At 37.4% G+C, this 26,529-nt stretch overlaps 6 protein-coding genes across 7 annotated transcripts; 5 read left to right on the top strand and 1 right to left on the bottom strand.

Annotated features, from left to right (window-relative positions):
- The first annotated feature begins 1 nt into the window (after position 1).
- Positions 2-3,953, top strand: LOC110744391 (disease resistance-like protein DSC1). Its single transcript, XM_021944357.2, has 6 exons — positions 2-207; positions 293-792; positions 889-1,984; positions 2,087-2,374; positions 2,473-3,174; positions 3,304-3,953. The coding sequence occupies exons 2-6, from the start codon at positions 308-310 to the stop codon at positions 3,823-3,825; spliced, it is 3,093 nt and encodes a 1,030-aa protein (XP_021800049.1). The 5' UTR covers positions 2-207; positions 293-307; the 3' UTR covers positions 3,826-3,953.
- A 6,487-nt stretch (positions 3,954-10,440) lies between these two features.
- On the top strand, positions 10,441-13,255 carry LOC110744393 (lysine histidine transporter-like 8). The gene is made up of 5 exons (XM_021944360.2): positions 10,441-10,770; positions 11,741-11,874; positions 11,966-12,381; positions 12,463-12,594; positions 12,681-13,255. The coding sequence occupies exons 1-5, from the start codon at positions 10,466-10,468 to the stop codon at positions 13,167-13,169; spliced, it is 1,476 nt and encodes a 491-aa protein (XP_021800052.1). The 5' UTR covers positions 10,441-10,465; the 3' UTR covers positions 13,170-13,255.
- A 1,359-nt stretch (positions 13,256-14,614) lies between these two features.
- Positions 14,615-17,689, top strand: LOC110744382 (lysine histidine transporter-like 8). The gene is made up of 5 exons (XM_021944348.2): positions 14,615-15,100; positions 15,905-16,038; positions 16,142-16,575; positions 16,873-17,004; positions 17,078-17,689. The coding sequence occupies exons 1-5, from the start codon at positions 14,784-14,786 to the stop codon at positions 17,564-17,566; spliced, it is 1,506 nt and encodes a 501-aa protein (XP_021800040.1). The 5' UTR covers positions 14,615-14,783; the 3' UTR covers positions 17,567-17,689.
- A 1,570-nt stretch (positions 17,690-19,259) lies between these two features.
- Positions 19,260-22,002, top strand: LOC110744392 (lysine histidine transporter-like 8). 2 transcript variants are annotated; one of them, XM_021944359.2, is made up of 5 exons: positions 19,260-20,249; positions 20,389-20,522; positions 20,661-21,046; positions 21,156-21,287; positions 21,377-22,002. In XM_021944359.2, exons 1-5 carry the CDS (start codon positions 19,936-19,938, stop codon positions 21,866-21,868), a joined length of 1,458 nt encoding a protein of 485 aa, XP_021800051.2. In that variant the 5' UTR covers positions 19,260-19,935; the 3' UTR covers positions 21,869-22,002. The 2 variants fall into 2 exon arrangements, with proteins under 2 accessions (XP_021800051.2, XP_021800050.2); XM_021944358.2 differs by having other exon boundaries at positions 19,264-20,249; positions 20,610-21,046.
- A 60-nt stretch (positions 22,003-22,062) lies between these two features.
- On the top strand, positions 22,063-23,596 carry LOC110744396 (Dehydrin family protein). Its single transcript, XM_021944362.2, has 3 exons — positions 22,063-22,496; positions 22,720-22,912; positions 23,048-23,596. The coding sequence occupies exons 1-3, from the start codon at positions 22,453-22,455 to the stop codon at positions 23,405-23,407; spliced, it is 597 nt and encodes a 198-aa protein (XP_021800054.2). The 5' UTR covers positions 22,063-22,452; the 3' UTR covers positions 23,408-23,596.
- A 145-nt stretch (positions 23,597-23,741) lies between these two features.
- Positions 23,742-26,283, bottom strand: LOC110744380 (late embryogenesis abundant protein). Its single transcript, XM_021944345.2, has 3 exons — positions 25,488-26,283; positions 25,221-25,406; positions 23,742-24,261 (listed from the first exon to the last, which is right to left on the bottom strand). The coding sequence occupies exons 1-3, from the start codon at positions 25,935-25,937 to the stop codon at positions 23,968-23,970; spliced, it is 930 nt and encodes a 309-aa protein (XP_021800037.2). The 5' UTR covers positions 25,938-26,283; the 3' UTR covers positions 23,742-23,967.
- Positions 26,284-26,529: the final 246 nt, after the last annotated feature.

The raw sequence follows: 26,529 nt of genomic DNA, 5'->3' as shown, positions 1-26,529 counted from the left end.
ATTTGTGGCCACCGACACCGCTTGGCTAATTATTTCACTTCTCGTTTTTCCATGTCTGATTATTATTATTTTTCTGGATCGTTTTGCAGCTTTGTGCATGTCAAGTCCATGTCTGATTATTATTATTATTATTATTTTTCTTGAAACGTTTTGTAGGGTCCATGTCTGATTATTAGTCTCTGCAACCGACTGCTTTATGCAACAAAGGTTACAAATCAATATATATCCAGTTTGGAGCTAGCCCAGAAACGTTTGTACTTTATATGCATGTTTTGACTTGTGTGTTTTGCAGGTTGTGGATAGGAACATGAATTCTTCTTCTCCTCCTCCTCCTTTTGCTGCTCCCCTTCAAACAAGGCACGATGTGTTTCTTAGTTTCAGAGGCGAGGACACACGCGATGGTTTTACCAGCCATCTTCACGCGGCTTTACTTCGGAACAAAATTGAGACCTACATGGATCGCAGACTGGAGAAAGGAGACGAAATTGAACCTGCCCTTCTAGAAGCAATCGAGAAATCGAAAATTGCACTAGTCATTTTCTCAGAAGACTATGCTTCTTCCACATGGTGTTTGAAAGAACTTGTGCATATACTTGGATGCCAGAAAAGCCATGGACAGATTGTTATACCCATTTTTTATCGCATAGATCCATCAGATGTACGAAAACATCAGGGAACTTATGCACTTGAAGATAGTCCACTTAAGCGCAGTAAGGATGAGGTGGCCAACTGGAGGGCTGCTTTGGAGGAAGCAGCCAATATTTCTGGGTTTCATGATTCAAGAAAAACAGGGTATACTAAATCTCTAGCTTGTATCAATTTCTACTTGTTATCATTTGATTCATACTTACTCATACTTTGTTTGTCTTTCATAACGATATTTGCCAGGACAGAGGCCGATTTTGTTGAGGAAGTTGTTCAAGATGTTTTGACAAAATTGAATCGCGAATCGTCAAGTGATTTAAAGGGCCTGGTTGGAATCAAAAGCCGCATCCAGCAAATCGAGTCGTTATTATGCTTGGATTCACCAGGTGTTTGCTGTGTAGGTATTTGGGGCATGGGTGGTATTGGCAAGACCACCCTTGCTGATGCTGTATTTCATAGGCAGTCCTCTAAATTTGATGCTGCTTGTTTTCTTGCAAATGTTAGGGAGAAATCAGAACAAACGGGTGGATTAAATCAGTTGCGAAATGAACTTGTTCGTGAGATATTAAAGGACAGAGATATAAACATCGGCACTCTGTCTATAGGATCAACTTCTATTCGAGATAGGCTCAGCCGCACGAAGGTGCTCATTGTTCTTGATGATGTGAATGCTCGAGAACAACTAGAAGTTCTTGTTGGTGATCATGATGGGTTTTGCCAAGGAAGTCGAATCATTATAACTGCTAGAGATACAGGCCTACTTGGGCAAACAGTTGACCCTGCAAAGATATACAATGTTGAGGGATTAGGTTCTGATGAAGCTCTTCATCTCTTTCATTCCCGTGCTTTCAGAAATAAGTCTCCAACAACAGATTATGCTGGGTTGTCAAGAGAGGTGGTGCGTTATAGTAAGGGCAATCCATTAGCTCTTAAAGTTATGGGGTCCTTATTCCATCGTTGCAAGAGCAAAAAAGAGTGGGAAGCGCAATGGAACAAATTGAAACGATTTCCAAGCGAAGAAATCAATAAAGTGTTGAGACTAAGTTACGATGGATTAGAAGAAAATGAGAAGGAGATGTTTCTTGATATAGCTTGTTTTTATAAAGGCTATTTGAGGAAAAGGGTAGAAAGAATGTTAGATTGTTGTGATTTCTTTGGGGAAGCGGGAATCAATGATCTTATTGATAGGTCTCTCATATCAATTTCAAAAGAAGGGCGGTCAGAAGGAGAAATAGAGATGCATGATTTGGTGCAAGAAATGGGTAGGGCAATTGCTAGAAAACAAGGCAGTAGGTTGTTCAATGATGAGGATGTCTATCAAGCGTTGACAAATAACCAGGTACGTAGTAATATTCACATTTACAATAAACAAGTCAGATTATTCCTACAAATGTAATTTTGTATATTATATTTACATTTATATTTTGCTCTTGATTATCAGAGAGATGGAGATGTTCAAGCCATATCCTTTGACTTGTCTAACAGTGAAAAACTACACTTGGAGTTGGAACATGCAAACTTCGAAAAGATGTATCAACTGAAATGGCTACGTGTCCGTTCTTCTCACAATTCTCGCATTGGTTCTCTTGATCTTCCCAATTCTCTTGGATATCTTAACTGGTTCCCATATCCTTTGAAATCTTTGCCATCAAAATTTTCTGCTCAAAATCTTGTTTACCTTGAAATTGTGAACAGCGAAGTTGAGGGGCAACTTTGGAATGAAGACCAGGTATATTATATATGCTTATTTTAGTTCTTGTATAACATGTGGCCTAGAAAGTAATAATCTGCAAGCTAAATTATTAATTCTTGTTTAATTTGTTACAGAGTCCAGTGAATTTAAAACGGATCAGGCTTGCTTACTCCAACTATCTAACTGAAGTTCCAAATCTCTCTCGGAGTCTAAAAATTGAGCATATAGATTTGGATGGCTGTCAAAGTTTGGTTGAAATTCCTTCGTATTTTCAACATCTTGGCAAGCTTACTTATCTTAACCTTGAGCAATGCATAAATCTCAAAAATCTTCCCGAGATGCCATGCAATCTTGAATTCTTAAATTTAAGTAACACAGCAATAGAGGAATTGCCTTCATCAGTTTGGTTTCACGAAAAAATATCTCACTTAGATATTGGATCTTGTAGAGACCTTAAGAGCTTACCTGCAAGCATCAAACAAGCTGCTCAGCTGTCTCGCCTGTGCCTAAGCTGGTGCACGAAGCTTGAATCTTTACCAGAGCTCCCCCCATTGCTGCAATGTCTTGAAGCACATGGTTGCATTTCGCTGAAGACAGTGTCAAGTTCAAGCACTGCAATCACACAAGGTTGGGAAGAATATATATTTTCTAGAAGGCTTCATGAGAAACATATATTTTATCATTGCCCAAAGTTGGATGAGAATGCACGAAGCAACATAATGGGTGATGCACAGCTCAGAATTATGCGAATGGCAATTGCGTCGTCAAAGTTTAAAGAAGACAAAATTGAAGAAGCATATGATTCCTATTATGCAGATCAATCAAATCAATATAAGGTCTCTCTTTCTTTCTTTCTCTCTCTCTCTACCTCACACACACACTGTCTGTATAACTCACTTCTCTTGAAGCAGTTGTTTTTTTTTTTCACGAGTTTAATAATTATGATGTCCATATCCATGGTACAGGAATTTTTTGGCAAGAGATCTTTTGTTGCCATTAGATGTTGGGGCTATGAAATTCCAAATTGGTTCAGCCATAAAAGTGAGGGATGTTCAATAAAGATTGAGCTTCCTCGTGATTGGTTTAGCACAGATTTCTTGGGTTTCGCTCTATCTCTTGTTGCTGTTACTACACATTATTATACGGAGGTTGGGTGCAAGTACAACTTCAAAACTAGTAATGGTGAAAGCCATGAAGTCAACCATCCTTTTTGTAATCCGCTCACGAAAGGAGGACGCAGAGATTCACATGACGTGTTTGTGTGGTGGTATAATAATGTCTTTGAAGAAGTTGAAAAGGGAGCTGAAAGCCCCACTGCGTTTTACAAACTTGTTACTGAGGTCAAAGTTGACTTCACCGTACGGAGTCGTAATGGCTTTATGGAGGAGGAGGAGGAGGTGGAGGTGAAAAAGTGTGGGATATGTGTGTTGTATGGCAAAGATGCGGAGATGATAAAGCAGAGGGCTTTGTATGCCCAAGATTTCTAAATTCAAAATTTCATTTTATTTGAGCTTTGCAAGACTTGTGGCTGAGGATGCTGTTTAGTTTGTCACGCCCCATGTAATATTCAAGTATTAAATTATTAAAAGTCAACAGTATTAAATTTTATATCAAAGTGGATTTCTGCTTCAAGTTGGAATGGCTTCATTCTTAATCATATGCAGAGAAGCGGTTATGAATGTTTATTATTCTTAAATTCAAATTTATTTTTATTATTTTTATTTTATGATTTTGAGGTGTTTGCAAGACTTGTGGCTGAGGATGCCCCCAAGGTGCTTTTGAGTTGCAAGATAAGTTCATGTCATCCTCATCCTCCTTTTATGTATTTTCTCGCTGTCATGACTTTGGTTCTTTAAAATAGAGTGCCAAAAATTAAAGCATGCCCAGTGGACATAAGAAGAGCTTGTGATACGCCGTCGTTTCGGAGTCAGACTCTCTCCTTTTGGCTTCTACAGAGAGAAAAGCGATTGGGGCAATGGATGTGGATTCCAATGATGCCACGTCCTTTCTTCACTATCAGTGTTCGGACCCGACCGAACCCATAAACAATTCCACTAATGGAGCAATTCCCCTAATGGGCTGGCCCGACGTCCGATCACAGCCCAATAAGCCATACTGTTCTGTTCTCCCCTCCCGTGTACGGTGTACTAAAAGAATTTGAAAAAGCAATTATAAATAAATTTGTTTGTTTTTTCTTTTAATACAAAGACATTTGTTGATTCCCATTTGATATTTTATTATCATGCGGATATTCAATATAGATTTTTTTCCGTTCTTTTATGCTTTCACGTGGCACACTTCTTCTTCACTAGGAAACTTGTTTTTTGCGTTTAGAAAATCACTTTTTTAACCAAAAAAGAGGACGGATCATTTTTATTAAAATAAAATATATATAAAAATTGGTTCAGTTCACTAAAAATTGGTTCAGTGAGTTGTATACAATGTCGCCTAAGAAAAAGGACATCATTTAAATTGCTACACACACCAAAGAAACCAAGCATAGAAAAAAGAGAGAGAAGCTTATAAGAAAGTTTGTGGATGCGAGTTAGCAAGGGATTTATAATTCAAGTGGTTAATAGTATTTATTTCTATATTGCACCCGAGGTTCTATGCTCGATTTCCCCTTCCTCATATATTACTTGTATTAAAAATTAAAAAATAAAATAAAACAAGAGTTTGTGGTTGTACGCGTACATGTAGCACAAGAAGATGATGATCGTGTTGTTGTTGTTGTAAGGTATGATGCATTTATGTGACTATTGGCATTAACATTTCTAATATGTTGGTCATGTGGAGGAAACATGAAGTGGTGAGCTGGACTTGTTTTGGTTAATATGCCCTTCTTTCTAAGAGTATGATTGAGCACTGAACTTTTAAACCCACCAAAACTTTATCATCATAAATTAGTAGCATCAAATCACAAATGTCAATATATGTTGCCATTTTGTTCTACAACGTGATCCTACAAAACTCTAGATGTCACTTATAACACTTTTAAGTTGAGCCTTTGAGAAATTACACACAATATTGCTTTGATGATGTTACCAATCAAAAGAAGATCCTATCAATGGAGTTCAAGTTAAAAAATTGGACACAACAAAGCACTGTGTACCAGCAATGGATCACAATTCGCTCCATCCTATTTATCTATCCATTAGCTTAGTAGGCTTCTATTTCAAATCCATAAAATTTCATCTCTACACCCGAATAACATAAACTAATATTACAATTATACTCCTCTTTAAGATGTTCTAAAATACCTTGAGCTAGCAAATGTTGTACTTTTCAAATTATGATACGAGAGTGTGGAGATAAAATTTCTGAGTATGCGGGCAAAAATTTCAAGTTTTCTGGACACGACCTATTTAATAAATGGGTTATATAGGTATTTTGGTGGATTGACCAAAAAATGACAAGAATTTTTATCGTGTGGTTAAACTCGCTAATTTCCCGGATTATGAATTTAATTCTTTAGATTTATGTATTATGTAGATTAAATTACATTCATTTAACTTTATTTAATACTAGCCTATCTGCATGCGCTTCCGCGCCTGCGAGAGGCTTTTTAAAAGAAAAAATTAAATTTATTTTAGAACTAAAAAAGATAATGGGTAGTTGTGTTCCATAAAAAGAGGATCAATTATCTGATTTTTCTTTTAATTTTAAACTTTTTTTAATATGAAAAAGTGTAAATTTACCATATTATCCTCACTTAATTAATAATTTCAATTCTTAATATTTGCATTAACTAAGGGCATTTTCTGGTATTTTGAATGTTTCACCATTCTCTGCCTTTTGCTTTATATATATAGATGATGATGATGTTCATTACTCATCGTAGTGAGTAGGGCTCGTTTGGTATGTTGTATTAGACTTTGGATAGGAGTAAATAGTCCATGTCAGGTATTTGATGTCAACTTGTATTATTTAATTACCTGACTATTTTAAACGGGTTGGACTTTTAATACTCTCCTTACCTGACTAACTAATACAATCCACACACCCCGGTTTAAATAATACATGCTTAATTATAAGGATAGGGAAAAATAAAACACGCTTTATAAAAATCATACGCTCTTTTCATCTTCTTCTCCCTAGGGTTCATCTCTACTATTTTCTCCACATGTCACTTTTCTCCCGTTATCCATCTCTCACTCTCTCTGTTTCTCCCTCACTTTCTCAAACATAATTTGTCGGAGCCTCTCTGTATCTGTGAACCCAGTTGGAGTTTCAGTCTGATACCTGTCAGATTTTATGCAATTTTGTTCATCATGCATTTTTTGTCACGCGTGTCTGTGTTTCTTTGCCATGAGACTGATCAGATGATTATTCAGTGAAATGGGTTATTAACAATTCTTGAATTTTCTCTTTTTCAATTGGGTTTTATTTATGTTTGTGTGCTGTTGTTCTTGTTTTAAAATTTAAGGCAGTTCTTGTTTGCCTGAATCGAAAATGTCAATTCTACGAACCAGCAACCATTGGCTAGTCATAGCGAGGAATTTATTTGGTGTTGAACGAAGGCCTCTGGAATTTAAAATCGAATTTCCGTTCCTCATTGTGTATTTTACTCAAGAAAACTGACCATGAATCAAATTGAGTTCTAATAATGGCATTGCAAAGTGCTTACTTAAAGTCAAAACAAAGGTGGCTCCTACAGTAATTTTAAAAACATGACCATCTGGTTACAACTACTATAATTTTGATAATCTTGAAAAGTCCAATCTGTTATATAAAATACAGTATAGTCCATCTAGTCAGACTATTTATCCGAAACAGCACCAAACGCCTTATAATATTATGGATAAACAGTCAGTACTCTCCAGAACAGATTAATACTATCCGACAAAAATTAGTCAATACAGTCCGACGTACCAAACGAACCTTGAACGTACACTTCAGTGGATTACTCGCACTGAGAAGAGTTGCTTCTTTCATGTTCACATGGCTTGCGTTTGGAAAAGCAACCAACAAAAGCTTGAGTTCTCTGCATCACAAGCCTCTTTCTCTCATGATGTTTTATTTGAAATATAAAGCATAATTCCCCGTGCCATGTGTCTGAGACTTAAAATTCGGTCTCTGACCCTAAGCTCTGTAATCCTATTGAAATAAGTTATTCTAACTTTCTAGTTGTGGCCGTTGCTAATAAAAATCACAAGATAAGAGCGATCGTTGCTAATAAAAATCACAAGATAAGAGCGATAGACACGTAATTGTATAGAATCGGTTATAAACAAAAAGAACTTCTAATTAATCATACATAAATAATTAAGAGAGAGAGAGAGAGAGAGGGATATCTATCGATTATAGCTAGTTTCCTTCCAGGCCCACTCATGCACTACATAAACTGCTTTTTGTAGAAGGAAACAACCAAATCTTAGACCATTGTATTAATGTCTTCGTCATTCGCCAAAATAGAGTTCCATAATGGTTTTATGACAAATTTGTGAACATGACATCATGAAAGCAATGCAGTCGCAGCTGTATCGTGGATCTTGAATGGATTGGCATCAATTTTATATGCAGAAGAGTAAAAGATTTTTGATGAATTGAACTCTCAAGGCTGAGTCATTCTGGGAAAATTACAAGACTTAAAACCACAAATATATGCAAACCATCTCTATTATGACAACTATTGGCAGATGGAATATATTGTTACTTAATGTTAATAAAATTGACAGAAGTATAATATTGGTTGATGTCACCACCTCAACCATAATAAATCTATCAACTCCTAATTATCATATGTAATAGCTAACTACCACCTAATTCAAGATTTTAATCTCTAGTGTGGAAGTGTAAACAAATGGGGTAGGCCGGCCATTCATCCTCGCACTCTAAGTGTGGAAATGTGAATAGACTATCCATGAGAGAAAAAACTTGTATCACATGTCAAGTCGGGCTATAATATGAATTCGTGCTCAATATAGACGCCTACAAATATACCACAGTCGTCGAAAAGTCATCATGGCTCATTGAGTAGCACATTTATTCCATCAAACACACCAACTGATTGGTTTTTGTTACCATTCATATTTAGTACGTGTATATAATTTCTCATAGTTTATTGCAAAGATATTTTAAAGTAGAGAGATATATTGGGAAAAAAAAATTGATCTCCACTGATGCCCACTTGCTGAATTTGTTGGAAAAAGCAAGGCACCAGATGGAGATGTTTTCGCACTAAATTCGACTAGGGTTATGTAATAGTTCATACTTTGGTTCATTCATGTGGAGGACAATGTCAAGACAGGTACGTGTCTTAGTGTCTAGTCACCTTTAGGACAATTAGTTAAGAATTAATACTTAAGAGAAGTTTTCTTTGTGGTCGCCTAATTGGAATCCCAATAAGCTTTCACTTTTTCTGTCTATTTCTTTTATTATTATAAGATTTTTGTAGACACGCCAAACTTATACCTCAGTTTCAATTTATCACCTTAAAGAAAAATTTAAGAGAAATGCCACGTGCGATGTGTTTTTGGGGCGGGTGGGGGAGAAAGGAAGAGAGAGGTCTCTTTTTTCTCTATTTTTTTTCTTGAAAATGAAAAGACTAAAATACCCTTAAAAATGGATGGAAAATTGGATGGTGTTAAAGTCAGATGACAAATCATGGATTTTGAAAAATTAAGGTGACATTTCTCTTAAATTTTTCTTTAAGGTAACAAATTGAAACTGAGGTATAAGTTCAAGTGACATTTCGACATTATCCATATTATTATTACTTTCTCTCTTTTCTTTCTTCTGTGACTCACAAGAAGTCTATGCAATCCGTGTAAAAATAGTGACTTTATTTGTAAGCATATATATGAAGTCCCTAAACCCTTTAATTAGTTTAATAAATGGATCAATCCGGTAGTTTTCTATTATACTACCGTCATAAGTGGTAATTAATTAATGTTACACTAGAAAACTAGTCCTCTCTGGCCTACAAATGGATCAAAACAAACATCTGAGTTTATTTTAGAAGGCTAATTATTAAGGTATGTATGTAATATTACCATGATTCCATTTCCGTCTTATAATATTGTAAAAATCATGAAATTCAAGATCTTATATTTAACTTTATCCGATATTTTATTTACATTATTGAGATCCTCGAATCAATATTTCAATTCAAACAAAAGTAAAGTAAAAAAGAAAAAAGGCATATGAAATACCTTTAAATATGCAAAAACAGAAGAAAAATTGCAAAAAGAAATATGAGATACCCGTGATCGCACAAATGCTAGTCTTGTTCCCTATCGTGCGTCATAATCATGACGTCACTATGATGATGTCACAAACCTGGTCACCTTGACGCATGCTTCATCGACGACGTTCAAGTTTTCAACCTTTGCAGACAAAAGCGTGTCCTGGTTATAAGGGGAAGAAAATCCTCAGTAAGGTTTTTTTGACTTTTATGAAATGGTGTCATAATATTTACGCATTCGTCTCTATGTTCATATGGCATAATTACGCGAATGAAAGTATAGAAGACAAAAGCAATTACGAGACAGGTTCACAAACATTTTTTCTTCGTAGTTTAGGTAGGCTAGAGGAAAGACACGTCTGATCTTAGAATTTCCAGAATGTTTAATTCCAACAATAAAATCATTTGATCACTTACCATGTGTTAAAGAAGTTGGCAGGGGTACGAAACCGTTGAAAGCACTTTGTGATCAAGGACAAGTCGAATTTTGAGCGGGAATAAATCATATCCTTTGAGTGTGGAAACACCTCGTGATATTTACTCCAAATAAAAAAATGGAGTTGGAGTTTTTCTTTTTTGGTATGTATCAATTTGTGTTTGCCTATGATGATTTGATTTTATATGCTTGTAACAAGACACAAGACACTTTATAGTCATGGACATCACACCCCACTGATATGTGCTTTTGATATATTATTTTCTCAAAAGAAATACAACTGTATGATATGATATTATTTAGAACTAAAATAAAAGCGTTCAAAATAAAATTTATAGAATTATTTTAAGCAAGTCTTTATATATTTACCTAAAACTCCTCATCACAAAAGTAGAATTGACCCATCAGAATCCACCTTGTCAGCATCTATTTTGGCTTGTTTGAAAGCACTCCACCTATATATATATATGAGGTAGGTAGCTTCAGTTTTACAGCAACCAAGGAAATGGCAGATATGGAGGAAGTGGTTGTTGAAGCAAATTGCAGGCCAGAAGAAACTAGGGCAACCCATCCCTTTAGAAGCTCATCAAATCACTATGCTCAAGTCATTCCCATCACAACCAGTCCTCCTCCCACAAGGGAAGAAGATGGTGCAGACTGGGGAGGTGGAGAGCTCAATCCACAGGATGCTTGGCTGCCTATCACAGAGTCCAGGAATGGGAATACCATTTCTGCTACCTTCCATTTGATCTGTTCAGGAATTGGAATTCAAGCCCTTTTACTGCCTCTTGCATTTGTCACCCTTGGATGGTAAGTAATATTAACTGATCTAGATTAAAACACTTTTACTTTTTTACCTAACCAAGCCTGTACTGTTTTATATGTGATTGAAGATATTAACGAGGAAAGAGTTCATCAGCGTTTGTGTTTTTTGATGGTTTAAAACCTGCAGCTGGTGTTGTTGATGCTGATGGAGTTTATGCTCCCAAGACTTACCTTACTTCTTTGATAAGAAATAAAACAAAAACAAAAACAAAAGAGAAAAAGAAGAAGAGACTCCTGGAAGGAACTAGGTGTACTTTTCCAAGTCAACTTTCTTTTATGTTTTTTTTTCCTTCTTATTTTGCTTTTCTCAAATAAATTTCTTAATTAAATGGTTTGAAATACACGGGATAAGTCTCATAACTCGTCCCTCAAATAAGCTTATTTGAGAGATTCTTTGGTAGAATATAAACTTTAATTTATGTACCCATTAATTCACAATTCCACATCGACTCTTTATACTATATATTGTTTTCTCAAGAAATGGGCAAAAATATAATTCAGTACTAATTCCACATGAAACATCTCTGCTCTGTTTCTTGATTTCTTCTTGAACTAAGGTAGTTACTGCTCCATGCGAAACCTGTCTGCCCCTAAAATCTTGGAACAAGTTCAGGCTGATGATCATAAAATGGTCTGAATACTCACCTGGTCTTTTTATTTATTTTTATTTTTTAAAGCATATGCAATGATTTTATATCAAATATTCTCACATATGGTCAACTCCAGATGTGAACTTCTCATGCACTAATTTTGAAAAATACAATATTCCAAGTGCCAACCAATTTTGGCAGGCCAAATCTGTACGATTGATTTTGTACAATTAACAATTAATCACAACACATGTTTGAAATACAACTATATAGACCAATAGGAGTTAAACTAGCAAATATGTTAATAACTCAAAAATATTCCGGGTCCTTGTTCTAATTTGCATAACAACTTTCAATGGTTGCAGGGCGTGGGGAATCATATGTTTGTCGCTAGCATTTACATGGCAGCTCTACACCACATGGCTTCTCGTCCATCTTCATGAATCCGAATCTGGAATTCGATATAGCAGATACCTCCACCTCGCAGTAACGGCCTTCGGTTAGTACGAGAATTCTTCTTCGGAACCAAACACCCTTCAGAAATGGCTAGCACTGTATTAACTAAATTTGTTATCTTTGTTTTGGTTCAGGTTTAAAATTAGGGAAGTTGCTCACTATTTTCCCAGTAATGTACCAATCAGGGGGCACATGTGTCCAGTTGATCATCATAGGAGGTGGAATCATGGAGCTTTTCTTCAAAAATGTTTGTGATGTCAAGTCATTGACTGGTACAGAGTGCTTCTTGGTGTTCATGTGCATGGCTATTGTTGTGGCTCAGTTTCCCAACTTGAACTCCATAGCTTGGGTCTCATTCATTGGCGCCATCACAGCCGTTGGATATTGTACTCTGATTTGGGCCCTTTCAATTGGCAAGGGCAGGCCCAGTGACATATCGTACAACCCACCAGAGATGGATTCTAACATGGATAGATTTGGTGGCATAATGAATTCAATTGGCATCATTTTCATTGCATTCAGAGGTCATAATGTTATGCTTGAGATTCAGGTGAGTGTAACTTTTCTACTAACAGAAAAACTTACTTCAAAGGAAGGTCTTGTAAATTTTTGGTGTCATTTTGTGATGCAGGGCACATTGCCATCAAGTTCCAAACACCCATCCCATAAACAAATGTGGAGAGGAGTGACGGTATCTTACGCACTTATAGCCTTGTGTTTGCTTCCTCTTGCCATAGCTGGATTTTGGGCTTATGGAAACAAGGTGAGGCCAATGATTTTCTCATGTAAATATATCAAACTCAGGCAGACAAATGATCTAAGATTCACAATGTCTTTCGATTTATGCAGATACCGTCTTCGTATGGAAAAATATTGAGCTCAGTTTCAAATTTCCATGGACATAAAACCTCAACATTTGTGCTGGGACTAATTTGCATAATTATAGTTATAAACTGCTTGAGCACATTCCAAATCTACAGCATGGTAGTCTTTGACAACTTGGAGTTCAAGTATACCAGCAGGAAGAGCAAGCCATGCGCCCAGTGGCTTCGAATGGTTTTTCGCTTTCTCTTTGGAGGAGTGGCATTTTTTGCAGCAGTGGCTCTTCCATTCTTACCAAGATTAGCACCTCTGATTGGAGGGATGACATTGCCTTTGGCTTATGCTTATCCATGTTTCATGTGGATCGCAATCAAGAAACCACAGCCACGAAGTGGAAAGTGGTGCATAAACATGGGACTTGGATGCTTGGGGCTGGTTTTGAGTGTTGTTTTGGTTGTTGCAGCAATTTGGAATTTAACTGATAAAGGTCTAAATGCCAACTTCTTCAAACCTTAATGACATCATATTCAGCTGCTTCTTTTTCTTTGTAGGTGTAAATAATTTTGTTGCTCTTAAATTAGTGAAACTAGCCCCTTCTCACACGAGTATGCATGTACCTATTGGGTTTGTTCTTATTTGTATTTTTTTATATTAATAATTCAATTTAAAATTAAGAAAGAGAAAATAGACTACCCGAACCAGACCACCACCATGTAATTGCCTAATAATTCAAAATCTTAGTGCGCTGATTAGGACTCGAACTCTAGCCTAAATGTAAGAATAAAGCCCAAATACCATTAGACTGATTCTTCTTGTGTAATATGGGACTCGATGCTCGCCGAAACCAAACCGCACCACACCGATTGAAGTCGGTCTCTCATCTTCTCAGTGCGGTGGTGATCTACGGAAAAACAACACCGACCACATCTTATTTGCATGTACAATTAAAAGAAAAACAAATATTAACGACTTAGATTCCCACTAAACACTATACCGTTTAGTTCGCGGATTGAACTTCTTGGGAACAAACTTCCCATGTCTAATCTTACGAGATGGGAATGGAGGATGTCCATTCCCATGTTTGGGAACGCTAGAAAATAAGGACTTGGAAATGTCGTTTTCTCGTATTCTCATGTTTGGTTTGTGCAGTATTATGAATGAAAAGTTGATCGGTTTTCCAACAATACATTTAATTTTTTATTATTACAATTTATTAATATAAAGAGTCTTTTAAGGGTCAGAAGTGGTATTTTAAAATAATAACATGCATAAGTTAGTCCCACAAAATTGCATTAAATGCTTCCCCAAGTGGGGGGAAAAAAATTTCTAAAGTGAGCAAAGGGTATGAACTTTCTCTCTATATGTGAAGTCCATACCCGTCCATAATTATATTCCCAAAAATACACTTACCAAACATGAAAATACAATTTAAAATTCATTTTCAAGCACCTAAACCTTGAACCAAAAGTGCCATTTTGTAGCTGTGCTATAAGTTTTATTATTTGTTTTATTACATTTGATATCACCAAAGGCTTGAAATTTGACCAACTCAGCTGTACTTGAAAAAATTGAAATACCCCTAATGCATGTGTAAAGGTTGGCACCAAAGTGTTTTTTTCCTTCTTTTTTTTTTTTTTGTTCTCTTCAATTTTTTACCCTCCTGCAATAAAGCATTTAATAATAGTCCACCTGTTATAAAACAATGAACTGCAGACTATATATATATCCTAGCGGGGGAATTGATGCAGGTATTGTGGAACTGAAGATCCAACATCAGACTTATTACATCAGTCTCATGATCTTTAAAAAAAAAACCTTTTGGTTTATTAATCACGATTGACATGTTTTCATTTAAATAAAAACAAAATTAACAACACCAATAAATTAATTAAGCAGCCATATAGATATCATCAGCCAATACATCATGCTCATCAGCCAGCAGAATAAACAATTGGCCCCAACTGCTGGAGATGATGCAAGTCAGTCAACAACTAGTACTAAAACTGTCATACAGCCAGCAGCAAATCAAGTTACGCTACTATATAAAAATACTACAATTAAAGTACCCACAAAGCCATCAAATCTTGGTTAGGTAAAGGCTTGTATTTTAATTTTACAGAGCTCAAGGACATGGCAGCTGCCATGGAAGAAGGGTTTGGTGAAGCAAATTGGAGCACAGATAGGGTTCATTCATTGAGCAGAAGGTCAGAATCTGCCCGAGTCATCCCCATCACAACAAGTAATCCCACAAGTGAAGAAGATGGTGCTGATTATATTGCAACATCAGCTGCAGACTGGGGAGGTGGAGAGCTCAATCCACAGGATGCTTGGCTTCCCCTGACAGAGTCCAGGAATGGGAATACCATTTCTGCTACCTTACATTTGCTCTGCTCAGGAATTGGAATCCAAGCCCTTTTACTGCCTGTTGCTCTTGCCACTCTTGGATGGTAAGTCATGTTAACTCTCTCAGCTTGAATACTCATACATAATTTCTAGTTCACATTAGCTTTACCGGAACATGTTCTCTTGTCAAACTGTCTGATAATATAAGATACGTCAATATGAATGAACTATTTATTATGTTAATTTTTGTCAGAATTCGTGGTTTATATTTATTGTGACGAAAATATATGTCCAACGATATAAGTCTGGCGAGAAATAGTACTATGTATATGTTTTTCATGGTATAAAGCCAGTTGCTGGTCTTGATGATCTTGCTGGAGTTTTTGAGGAGGAGAACCTAGGATGCCCAAGTCAGCTTTCTCTTGTAAATTGCAAGTTCTTTATGAGATTTGGAATCTAAAGTACATATACATTAAAAAGAAAAAGACAATGCTTTCTTTCTGTGTGCCCATTTAATGTTTCACTCATCTTTATAAATAAAACATGAAAAATTTCTCAAGTGATGAACACCTTCATAATTGAGTAGTTTCACTTAATTTCTACTTAAATTAGATTTTGCTTCCTGTGAACTCTCTGTCTCTAACATTGGGCCAAAGTCTTAGTCAGACTATTCATTCATAATAAATGCTCTAAATATCCACTTAGATTATTACAGAGGACAGACAAAAATTTCAATATCAGATCCCACAAGGTCAAAGATAGGACAAAAATTTCAGTTGCAGTACTATTCTGTACCAAGCAAAAGAAAATTTGACAGCAGAGGGGTCCAAACCTACAAGATTCCATATGCATGCATGCAAATAAATTCTGTTGGTTTAATTTCCATGAACAATTTTCAATGGTTGCAGGGCATGGGGAATCATATGCTTGTCACTGGCATTTTCATGGCAGCTATACACCATATGGCTACTCATTCATCTACACGAATCCGACTCCGGAACTCGTTATAGCAGATACCTTGACCTCGCAATGACAGCCTTTGGTTAGTATAGCACATACTAATCACAAATGTGATACAAATAGTTTTATTAAATGACTAATAACGTATTAATTATACATTCTTTTTCTTTGTTTTTCTTTTTCAGGTCAAAAGCTGGGGAAGTTTTCATCTCTAGTCCCAGTAATGTATCTGGCAGCTGGTACATGTGTGCAGCTAATTATCATAGGAGGTGGAACCCTAAAGCTTTTCATCACAACTGTGTGCAGGGATGGAGCAACTTGTGATGCCAAGTCATTGACCACTGTAGAATGTTTCTTGGTGTTCATGATCATGGCTGTTGTTGTGGCTCAATTTCCCAACTTGAACTCCTTAGCTTGGGTTTCTTTGATTGGCTCCATCACAGCAATTGCATATTGTACTATGATTTGGGCCCTTTCAATTGGCAAGAGCAGGTCCAGTGACATTTCATATGACCCTCCAGAGATGGAGTCTAATATGGACAGATTTGGGGGGATTTTGAATTCTCTTGGTATCATTGTTCTTGCATTCAGAGGCCACAATGTTATCCTAGAGATACAGGTCAGTCTTCTTGTTTTTTTTTTTGTTTTTTTTTTTTTTTTTACACAAGCGATATTGAGGAGGGAGGATTTGGACACAAACGATATTTGGTTTTTTCTTTTTGGCTATGCAAGGAACTTCTATTTGCACCCAGAGTTTGATCTCCACACCATCTTTGGTTGCAATGAACTGATCTTGTTACCTGTGGTGGAGAATGGAGATCAAATTCTAGGGTCTAACTAAAAGCCCTAATTATTGGTATTTGGAAGCTCGATTTTATTATTACGAGAAAGGGTGAAGTTTTATACTAATGTGCAGGGGACATTACCATTAAGTCCAAAGCACCCAACCCACAAGCCAATGTGGAGAGGAGTGGCCATATCATATCTACTCATAGCCATGTGTTTGTTTCCTCTGGCCATAGCTGGATTTTGGGCTTATGGAAACAAGGTGAGACCAATTTAATTTTCCTTCTGTTCAACATTGAAAGCTAGCTCAAACTAAACTCTTCTGATTTATGCAGGTACCCTCATCAAATGGAGGGCTTTTGATCGCGATTTCGAAGTTCCACGGGCATGACACACCAAGAATTGTGCTGGGACTAATATTCATACTTGTGATCATAAACTGCCTAAGTACATTCCAAATCTACGGCATGGTGATTTTCGACAAACTAGAGTCGAACTACACTAGCAAGAAGAAGAAGCCATGTGCAAGGTGGCTTCGAATGGCTTTTCGTGTGTTCTTTGGAGGGATGACATTCTTTGCAGCAGTGGCTGTTCCATTCTTGGGAAGCTTGGCACCCCTAATAGGAGGGTTGACATTGCCTCTGGCATATGCTTATCCATGCTTCATGTGGATTGCAATCAAGAAACCAAAGCCAAAAGGTGTCATGTGGTGTGCCAACATGGGAATAGGATGCTTAGGCCTGGTTTTGAGTGCTCTTTTAGTTGTTGCAGCAGCATGGAACTTGGCTAGCAAAGGCCTGCATGCCAACTTCTTCAAGCCTTAATTAGTTGTATTTTTCATAGAAACGAAAAAAAAAACCATGTATATTTAAATTAAGCTAGTTAAGTGACAAGTACTTGTTAAACTTCTGTTAGATTCATAAAACATCAGCTGGTAGATTTGTTAATTGAGCGGTAAATTCACGGAGGTGCCTGTGGATGTTGGAGGTGCTCAGCTCTGGAAATTTTGGATGTCACAAAAACAAGGCGAAAGCCGGCACAGATTGCCATCTGATAGTGAAGCTGAGGTGACCAGAGCAAAGGATGCAGGTTGCCCAAAGAGACATCATATTAAACCTAACATTAACAATAAATCCACAAAAATAAAAAATAAATCCAAAAAAAATTGATTGAAATACAGAATTATGTGACATAATTTTGCTGTCCGAGTGAATATTGTTACCTTACCATCTCTCGAACCCAAAATGATTTGATCTTTTTTTGGATTTGGATCAAAACATAAAGTTGTGTGTCTTTAGTGGGCCAGAAAATCCAAACCCAAATATGATTTTTCTTCAAAATTTAGACCCAGATTAGGTTTGAGTTTAACTCAAAACCCAACGACTAGTGCATCTAACGGTCCAAATTTAAAATTTTGAAGCAATCAACGGCCTAGATGTCTTTGAACCAAAAGGCTTTTTTTTCTCTTCAAAAAATCCTGCCAGCCGTTGCTGAAATTTATGTCATGAAATAGAATTACTAATGGTTTATTACACTGCAAGATTCTCAAATAAATTAAGTCCAAAATTATAAAAATAAAATAAAACCAATTTTGTCCAACAAAATAATGAAGAAAGATTTCATCAAAAAATAATAATAATGAAGAAAGAAAAAAAAATTAAAACCAAAATTTGAGTTTGAGTCCAACCATCTCCAATGGGAATTTATACTCAAACTCAAATTATGTCCGCTTTTTTGCACATGACATGAGTTCGATAATCTTCCTTATACATTTGAATAAATCGATAATCTTCCTTATACATTTGAATAATATAGAATATCGCATTTCACATTGAAGATAGCCTTACAAAACTGCCACGTGTTGTCTTGACACGGCGCCACTTGTCATCAGTCTCATCATGCTCAACCATGCTCCTTGAATTGATCCCTCCCTCCACTCTTTTGCGGTATGCATCGATTCTCCACATGAAACTTTAAACCCCATCTCTCTTCTTCATCTGAGAACTCCATTCATCAACATAAATTTGAGCAATGTCGGTTTCCGGCCAACCTTTTTAAGCATTAACGTTAGCAGAGACAGAGAGGCTTCACCCGTTGTTACGGTTTTTCTCTTAACCAAATTCTAATTGTTTCTTGTTGGTTAAATTAATTTTTTTTCCCATTAATTAAGGCACGAAAATAACTAATTAAACCGCTCATTATGGTGGAATTCAATGGTTTAATATCGATCATTACAGATATAACGTAAAACCCATTTTTATGCATATATATATATATATATATATATATATATCATCATGATGTCAGCCCTTGCTGTGCAAGCCAAGCCTTCAACCTCCCTCTGCCTTCAAGCATTCAACATCTTCATCCCAAGCTTTTGAGTTTGTCTGGAATTCTTTCAAGTTGTCGGTTTCTAAAGTGGTAATTACTCATTTCAAACTCCATTTAATTTAATTTTTTTTGTTTTTGGTTATTTGCAAACCCTTTAGATTATTTTTTTTTGTTCTGTAATTTTGTTGTTTGCTAATGATTTAGAGCTTCTCCTCTGTTTATTGACTTTGACAAAATAAAACTGCCCATACACTTTTCAATCATAATTCTTTTTTCTAGTTTTCACATCTGAAACATTCCCACCATCAATGTTGAGAGTTAAACCAAGCTAAAGAGGAATCCAAAGCTACTTTATTCATTTTGTAAAAGCATGCTCATGCTGTCGGGTGGTATACTTTGTTTATTGGTTCAATGAGCTTATTTTTGTACTACTCTATGAAGCATGCTGTTGGTTGTCGTCAAAAAGCATTTTTCTCTTTTTGCTGGAAAGTCTGTCTCTCAAAGAGACGTTGTCTCTATTTGGTAATGATAGAGTTGTAGTATTCATAAAAAAAAAATGATAGAGTTGTAGTAAAATTTTGATTAAGTGAATGTGAACTTATCAGAGGTGCTTTAGCCTTTCTTCTCTATTCTCTCTGTGTTTCTTGCGTCTGTCTTCTTCCTTTCTTTCTTCTTCCGTGTCTGTGAGTTTTTACTTGCTTGCTGTGTTGTTTGGTTTGTTAGTCTTGAGTTAGCTGGTGTGAGTTTTATTAGTTTGCTACAATCAAAGTCAGCAAGATAGTGCTTAAAGAAAACTAGAATTGCATTCATTTTTGGTTTAATTAGTTGAAAGAAAAAAAAAACACATAGCAATTTTAAGCAAATGGCAGACTTGGAGGAAGTGGATCTTGGAACAAAATCCAGGCCAGATTTGTCCCAGGAGCCTTCTTTTAGCAATTTCATTAGAAATTCATCGTCGGAGTCTGCCCAAGTCATCCCCATCACAATTAGTCCCCCTGAGAAAGAAACCATCACACCAACAGATTGGGCAGGTGGTGAGCTCAATCCACAGGATGCTTGGCTCCCCATCACAGAGTCTAGAAAAGGCAGCACATATTCTGCTATATATCATATACTTGCTTCAGGCATTGGACTTCAAGCCCTTCTCCTACCTGTTGCATTTTCCACTTTCGGATGGTAAGCAATAAGTCTTTCTCTGATATATAATTGATCAAGCAAAAATTGAGAAAGAGTTCAGCATTTGGGGTTTTTTGATGCCTTTGATTGCATATCTGCACAAAGTTTCATATACAATAACAATTTTCAATGGTTGCAGGGTATATGGAACCATATTCTTGTCACTAGCATTCTCATGGCAGCTCTACACCCTATGGCTCCTCGTACAGCTGCACGAATCCGAATCTGGAACTCGGTACAGTCGATACGTGCACCTTGCAGTGACTGCCTTTGGTAGATACCACAAGCCCTTCTTTTTCTACATCAAACCAGATGGCTGAAAATGTATTAACTATAGATATGCTCTTTTCTTTGTTTCAGGTCCAAAGCTAGGAAAGTTGCTAACTATATTCCCTGTGATGTATCTATCAGGGGGTATGTGTGTGCAGCTAATTATCATAGGAGGTGGAACCATACAGCTTTTGATCAGAACAGTGTGCAAGGATGGGGCAACCTGCAATGCCAAGCCATTGACTGGTACAGAATGCTATTTGGCGTTCATGTGTATGGCTATTGTTGTGGCTCAGTGCTTTCCCAACTTGAACTCCATTGCTAGAGTCTCATTGATTGGAACCATCACAGCCATTGTATATTGTACCATGATTTGGGCACTTTCGATAGGCAAGGGCAGGCCCCGTGACATATCGTACGATCCTCTTCCGCTGGAGTCCACCATCGCTACATACGGCGGTATACTGAATGCACTTGGTATAATTTTTCTTGCATTCAGAGGTCACAATGTCATCCTTGAGATTCAGGTTAGTGTTGCTAATTTCCATCAAAAGTTGTCCAATTTTGATGCCAAAACATGTACACTCTTTTTGATACATAGCTTATACTTTGGTTTGATCTTGTAATGTGTGGCAGGGGACATTGCCATCAAGTCCAAAACACTCTTCTCATAAGAGAATGTGGAGTGGAGTTACAATGTCATATGTGCTCATAGCCATGTGTTTGTTTCCTCTGGCCATAGGTGGATATTGGGCTTATGGAAACAAGGTGAGAGCAATTCCTTTTCTTTTTTCTTCAAAATAAATATCTCAAATGATTCAAACTTAGACTAACAGAACATGTTCTGGTTTATGCAGGAACCCTTTAGTAATGGAGCTATACTAAAAGCAATTTCACAATTCCATGGACATAACACATCACAATATGTGCTAGGACTAATTTACATAATAATTGTGATTAACTGCTTAGCGACATACCAAATATACGGCATGGTAGTTTTCGACAACATGGAGATACGGTACACCAGTAGAAAGAAAAAGAGATGCCCGAGATGGCTTCGCATAGTTATTCGCCTTTTGTTCGGAGGATTGACATTCTTTATAGCAGTGGCATTTCCATTTCTAGGAAGCCTATCACCTCTAATTGGAGGGTTCACATCAGTACCATTGACATATGTTTATCCATGTTTCATGTGGATTGCAATTAAGAAACCACGTCTACATGGTGGAATGTGGTGTACCAACGTTGCACTCGGATGCTTTGGCCTGTTTTTGAGCCTTCTTTTTGTTGCTGCAGCAGCTTGGAATTTAGCTGTTGATGGCCTAAATGCCAACTTCTTCAAGCCTTAATCACTATGAATTTCCAAACAAAATGGAAAATATTTTGAAACCCCAAGACCAAATCATGTAACAAGGATAAGTTAATACCTGTGATAAAGCAATTGGGATAGAGTTTCATAACTTCTTTACATCATACATGCAATAAGCTCTTTCTCAAAGAATAAATTCCAAAATTGAGAATTTCTGATTAGTAATTCAATAATAATGCAGGAAGTTTCAAACATTAATTTATTTCTTCTTATTTTCCCCTTGGATTTCAGACAAGTTTAAGAAAACCAAGATTCACTTTGATTGAAGGGTTGATGCATGTTCAACTTGAAAATAGTTCTGCAATGTACTTTGAGTGATTAAACTGAGATTAACAAATTAAATATGACTATTATATTCAGAAAAAGTTAAACTCCCAACCCAAGCACCGACCGAACACATCCATGTGATTATGTTAAGCGTACCATTAAGCACTTTCAAGCTCCTAATATCAAAGCCTTGCACATGCAGAGTACCATTAAGCCTAAGGCAACAGCACTGAAGCTCTTGATAGTTGCAGACTCTGCACACTGTCCACACCGACTCTTCTTAGTTTTCTCCTCCCAATGGTGGCCATTAGAGACCACGTAAACCCTCTCCGATGCAAACGGTACTTTTTTCTGGTTTTTTTTATAACTTCAGTGTCTTGGTACATCTCATAGTTGCTAAAAAACCTTTAGTTGGGTACAAAAAATTCTCTATAAATACCAACACTATCTGCCTGTAAACCCATCAGTGCAGTATCAGTTTTTATCACAAGTATTGACATCAGATATTGTTTGAAGCTTTCTTTCTGTTTTCGATTCGCTTACACTCGTGTTTGCTAGCATTAGCAGTATGGCAGATCATTACCCAAAAGAGACCAAGGAGAGTCAGAGTCCCACCAAGGTAGGAGAGGAAGGTCAAGGTTGTGGGATGTTTGATTTCTTGAAGAAGAAGGAAAATGAGAAGCCCCACCAGGAGCAGGAGCAACATAAGCACACTCTTGCTGAAAAGCTCCACCACCATGATGGTGACTCTAGCTCGGTGAGCTATCATTCGATTTGTTTATCACAGAATTACTCTCAAAACAAAACATCAATGAATCAACAAGTGTTTGATGTATTATATAAATAATATTTCTTTTCCTTTACTGATTTTGTTGCTTCAAAAAATTTCCAGTCCAGCAGTGACGAAGAAGGTGGGGAGAAGAAGAAAAAGGGACTGAAGGGCAAGACTAAAGAGAAGATATCAGGCAAAAATCAAGAGGGAGATGCATACCACGCATCCGTTCCAGTCGAGAAAACCCATGATATTGAAAATGGAGCGCCACAAGCAGATGAGAAGAAGGGCTTTATAGAGAAAATTAAAGAAAAGCTTCCTGGACAGCACAAGGAGGCTGAACATGGTGCTCATGCAGAGTATCATGCTGTGGATGGCCATTCCCATGAAGCTGAGCCTAAAAAGGGAATCTTGGAGAAGATCAAAGACAAGCTCCCTGGGGGTCACAAGAATGAAGAGGAGAAGCCAAAGGAGTATTAGCATCCATGATGCAACCAATAAAACATTTAGATGTTAGCGGTAGCAGCTTTTGATGTTTGCTTGCAATGTAATTTGTTTAGGTTCCTCTGTACTTGTGTAAGTTTTTGCTTGTAATGTGTTTGGTTTACAGTCCTCTGTTTTTGTAAAAGTGTTTGCTTGTAATGTCAAATGTGTTTTCTTTATGGTCTCCTTTGAACTTGTAGAAGTGCTTCATGTGCTTTTTTCAAGCATTTTAATTCAACTCCTGCCTGCAAGTCTTCTCTTTCCTATAGCTGCAAATGTTTTAGCTCAAACCCGAATTCAAAAAGCGGTCGAAATAAATTAATGAGAGGCAACAAAAACTTATTCTCTTCCATAATCTATTTTCACAACTACTGAAATTTTACATTGTAAATGAAAGGAAAATCTACTGAGGCTTAAGCCAATTTCAAAACTTTTGTATATAGAATTTGCAGGTTGATAGAGAACAAGATAACTTAAGCAGTTAAAATGGTACAATGGTACAATTAATCCGCACTGAGATTCCCCAAAAATTACTGATCATAAACAGAGTATCTCATTCATTCGTAAACACAAGAATTTGTCAAATTAGAGTGCTTGCCTAGATTGCTGCCTCTAAGAGTGACAGAGCATCTGATTCTCTGATAAAACTTGGACTTCACTAGTTTTCCCAGAATGTAGGCTCTTGACCTCACAACGAACGTCAGATTCAGCGGCACGGCCACTCTCTGTCTCTGGCGATTTTCGCTAACATCTTGAACAACTGAAACTCCACCATAAAGAGCCACTTGGGACCCTAGCACCACTGTCCTTATTGTCCGATGCGTCTTCCTTGCTTGGTAAAAGTTTTCAATCTGTTTCATTTTTCATGAGAACAAAATCTTTAGATAAAATTCATCCAAAAAAAAAAAGGGAACAATGACTAGCAAATTCTCTATAAACTGACCAAAAACTGCTTAAAGCCAGGCAGTGTTCTTGCTATCAGTTCCAAGTACATTGCCACTTACTTCCCAAAAACCAAAATAAAATAAAACTACAGGGGTCTGTTTTACAGATCCTGAACTACAAAAAGACTTAATTTTTTAGATAAAGATAGAATTTAGAAAGTTGGAATCAAAAGACTGGCCCGGCTACCCATCTTTTGCAGGTTTTTTTTAACCCATTAAAGAGATAGGAACAGGATTCTCCCCATTGGGACCCATCAAGCTTTTAAATCTCCTAACTATATTCTTGTGTTTGATTTCAACTGCAGCTCCCAAAAGAAGAATTTGAAATGATCATGGGAGCTAATCTCCCCTAATCCTCTATTATTTATTATAAAAATAAATAATAAATTAAAAAATAATGATGCGCACCAAAATGTTGCAGAAAAACTGAATGTGCCATTGACCATGTATACAGGTTTGGCTGAAAATGTGAAATAAATTGGTGCAGGCAGATAGTGTTATCGTTTTGTTTACAAAATAAAAAATGCTTCGATATTAAATAAATAAAAAAGTTGAGCATCCCAACAGAGATGTTTGTATTGTGGTTGGGTTTCAGGCTCGGCAGAAGAGCTTTTTCAGGCCCCCCAATAAAGGAGAGAAACTTGCCAATGAAGAGGACCCATCAAAATTTTCAAACTTCCATCTGCCCTCACACCTCCCAACATCCGCCGTTTGTCCCCACCACCAACACCCAAACCATATGTTATAACTAACAAACCCACATTAACGTTGGAGCAATATTATCCATACAACTCAAAATTACCAGATTACCCATGGCCTAAACATGCATCTTCTTACTTAACGATGTCAGAATGGTCATTACGCACCTGTCCGGACGCCACTTTGAGCTGGTAGTAGTGAAGCTCCAGCGGCGTCGACGTGACGTGAACGCCGAAGAATGTCGCCGGATTTCTATAATGAATCCTGACCGTCGAATTCAACGACAGCATATCCGTCGGCACCCCCGTCCTGTCGCTCCCCGCCTGGATATCAAAATTCTCGAACACAATACTCTTCAAAAATAATAATAATAACGCCGTCAGTCAACTCAGTCGAGCACCAAGTCAAGAAAAAAAAAAAGACAGAGCCTTTACCTTGACGATGACCTGCGGCTCATAAGCCTTGCTGGCGCCCCACAGGATCAGCGAGAACGCCGTGAAGAGTACAACGAACAGCAGCGCGAAGCAGAAGTACAACCTGACGCTGCGGCCGGGGCCTCCTTTCCCGAAAGCGGTGTCGTTTTCGTCGTCGTCGTCGTCGGATTCTTCGACTTCCTCTCCGCGCTGCAGCTTCCGCCAGGCGGAGAGGCTGCGGGGGTTCTTGAGCGAGGCGGAGAAGCGCGACGTGGAGGACTCGCGCGAGTGGTGGATGGGCGAGCAGTGGTAGAAGTGGTGCGCCGGCGACCCAGCCGGGCTCGAGCCGTACGACATCTTCTCCACGTCGTGGTTCGAAGGGCTCTGCACGTAGTAAATCGGCCTGCGCGGCGATCGCGGCGGCGTCGACTGCTCCACGCTCGTCACCTCTGAATCCGACTTCGCGTGCATTGTCGTTTTCGATGGTGGTGGGTTTTTTATTAAAAAAAATTCGAGCAAGTTTGGGGGCTGAAATGAAATGGGACAGAGGGTCTTCTTCTTTTTCTTCAAGTTTTGTTTCGACGGAGAGAAGAGAAGCTCTCTGCGGTTTCGTTCGTTGTTTGTTTTTGGAGGAGGAAGAGAAGCTGTGCACTGCGTATTGTGCACGCCTTTTTATGTTCCGTTGGATTTGATCGGACGGTCGAAGTTTGATGCACGTAGTTTAAGGATGCTGCTTGGTGATGGAATTCATAAATGCCATGGAGAGAGAGTACAGTGGGAATGTGGATTGGTAAGGTGACAGAATGAGGAAATGTCCCTCCCTAATTAACCCCTTGTTTTCTGCTAATTAATTAACCCCTCCTAATCATGTTGTTACCAAATAGAGAAATTAATTAATCTGCTTTCCTAAAGAGGATTTAATTACCCCAAGTTAATTGAACCACAAAATCTTTACCAAACCAAGGGGTGTTGAGTTGGAATCTAGTGTTGGGTTTTAGTTTTGTTCTTTGGTCATTGTAAAGAGAGTTCTTTTAGGCTATCCAAAATATAAATTATATACACT

Source organism: Prunus avium, chromosome 8, assembly GCF_965620075.1.
Source record: "Prunus avium chromosome 8, drPruAviu1.hap1.1, whole genome shotgun sequence".
NCBI lineage: Eukaryota > Viridiplantae > Streptophyta > Magnoliopsida > Rosales > Rosaceae > Prunus > Prunus avium.
Note: the sequence above shows the minus strand (reverse complement) of the source record. Positions and strands in the feature narration are given on the sequence as shown.

Coding starts and splice junctions, on each gene's coding strand:
- LOC110744391 (XM_021944357.2), top strand. CDS start 308: ATGAATTCTTCTTCTCCTCCTCCTCCTTTTGCTGCTCCCCTTCAAACA. Junction 1,985..2,086: donor AAGCGTTGACAAATAACCAG/GTACGTAGTAAT, acceptor CTTGATTATCAG/AGAGATGGAGATGTTCAAGC. Junction 3,175..3,303: donor ATCAATCAAATCAATATAAG/GTCTCTCTTTCT, acceptor TCCATGGTACAG/GAATTTTTTGGCAAGAGATC.
- LOC110744393 (XM_021944360.2), top strand. CDS start 10,466: ATGGCAGATATGGAGGAAGTGGTTGTTGAAGCAAATTGCAGGCCAGAA. Junction 11,875..11,965: donor CCTCGCAGTAACGGCCTTCG/GTTAGTACGAGA, acceptor GTTTTGGTTCAG/GTTTAAAATTAGGGAAGTTG. Junction 12,382..12,462: donor ATGTTATGCTTGAGATTCAG/GTGAGTGTAACT, acceptor TTTGTGATGCAG/GGCACATTGCCATCAAGTTC.
- LOC110744382 (XM_021944348.2), top strand. CDS start 14,784: ATGGCAGCTGCCATGGAAGAAGGGTTTGGTGAAGCAAATTGGAGCACA. Junction 16,039..16,141: donor CCTCGCAATGACAGCCTTTG/GTTAGTATAGCA, acceptor TTTCTTTTTCAG/GTCAAAAGCTGGGGAAGTTT. Junction 16,576..16,872: donor ATGTTATCCTAGAGATACAG/GTCAGTCTTCTT, acceptor ACTAATGTGCAG/GGGACATTACCATTAAGTCC.
- LOC110744392 (XM_021944358.2), top strand. CDS start 19,936: ATGGCAGACTTGGAGGAAGTGGATCTTGGAACAAAATCCAGGCCAGAT. Junction 20,523..20,609: donor CCTTGCAGTGACTGCCTTTG/GTAGATACCACA, acceptor TCTTTGTTTCAG/GTCCAAAGCTAGGAAAGTTG. Junction 21,047..21,155: donor ATGTCATCCTTGAGATTCAG/GTTAGTGTTGCT, acceptor AATGTGTGGCAG/GGGACATTGCCATCAAGTCC.
- LOC110744396 (XM_021944362.2), top strand. CDS start 22,453: ATGGTGGCCATTAGAGACCACGTAAACCCTCTCCGATGCAAACG. Junction 22,497..22,719: donor AACCCTCTCCGATGCAAACG/GTACTTTTTTCT, acceptor TGCTAGCATTAG/CAGTATGGCAGATCATTACC. Junction 22,913..23,047: donor ATGATGGTGACTCTAGCTCG/GTGAGCTATCAT, acceptor AAAAATTTCCAG/TCCAGCAGTGACGAAGAAGG.
- LOC110744380 (XM_021944345.2), bottom strand. CDS start 25,937: ATGCACGCGAAGTCGGATTCAGAGGTGACGAGCGTGGAGCAGTCGACG. Junction 25,407..25,487: donor AGCCGCAGGTCATCGTCAAG/GTAAAGGCTCTG, acceptor TTATTTTTGAAG/AGTATTGTGTTCGAGAATTT. Junction 24,262..25,220: donor TCAAAGTGGCGTCCGGACAG/GTGCGTAATGAC, acceptor AAAATGAAACAG/ATTGAAAACTTTTACCAAGC.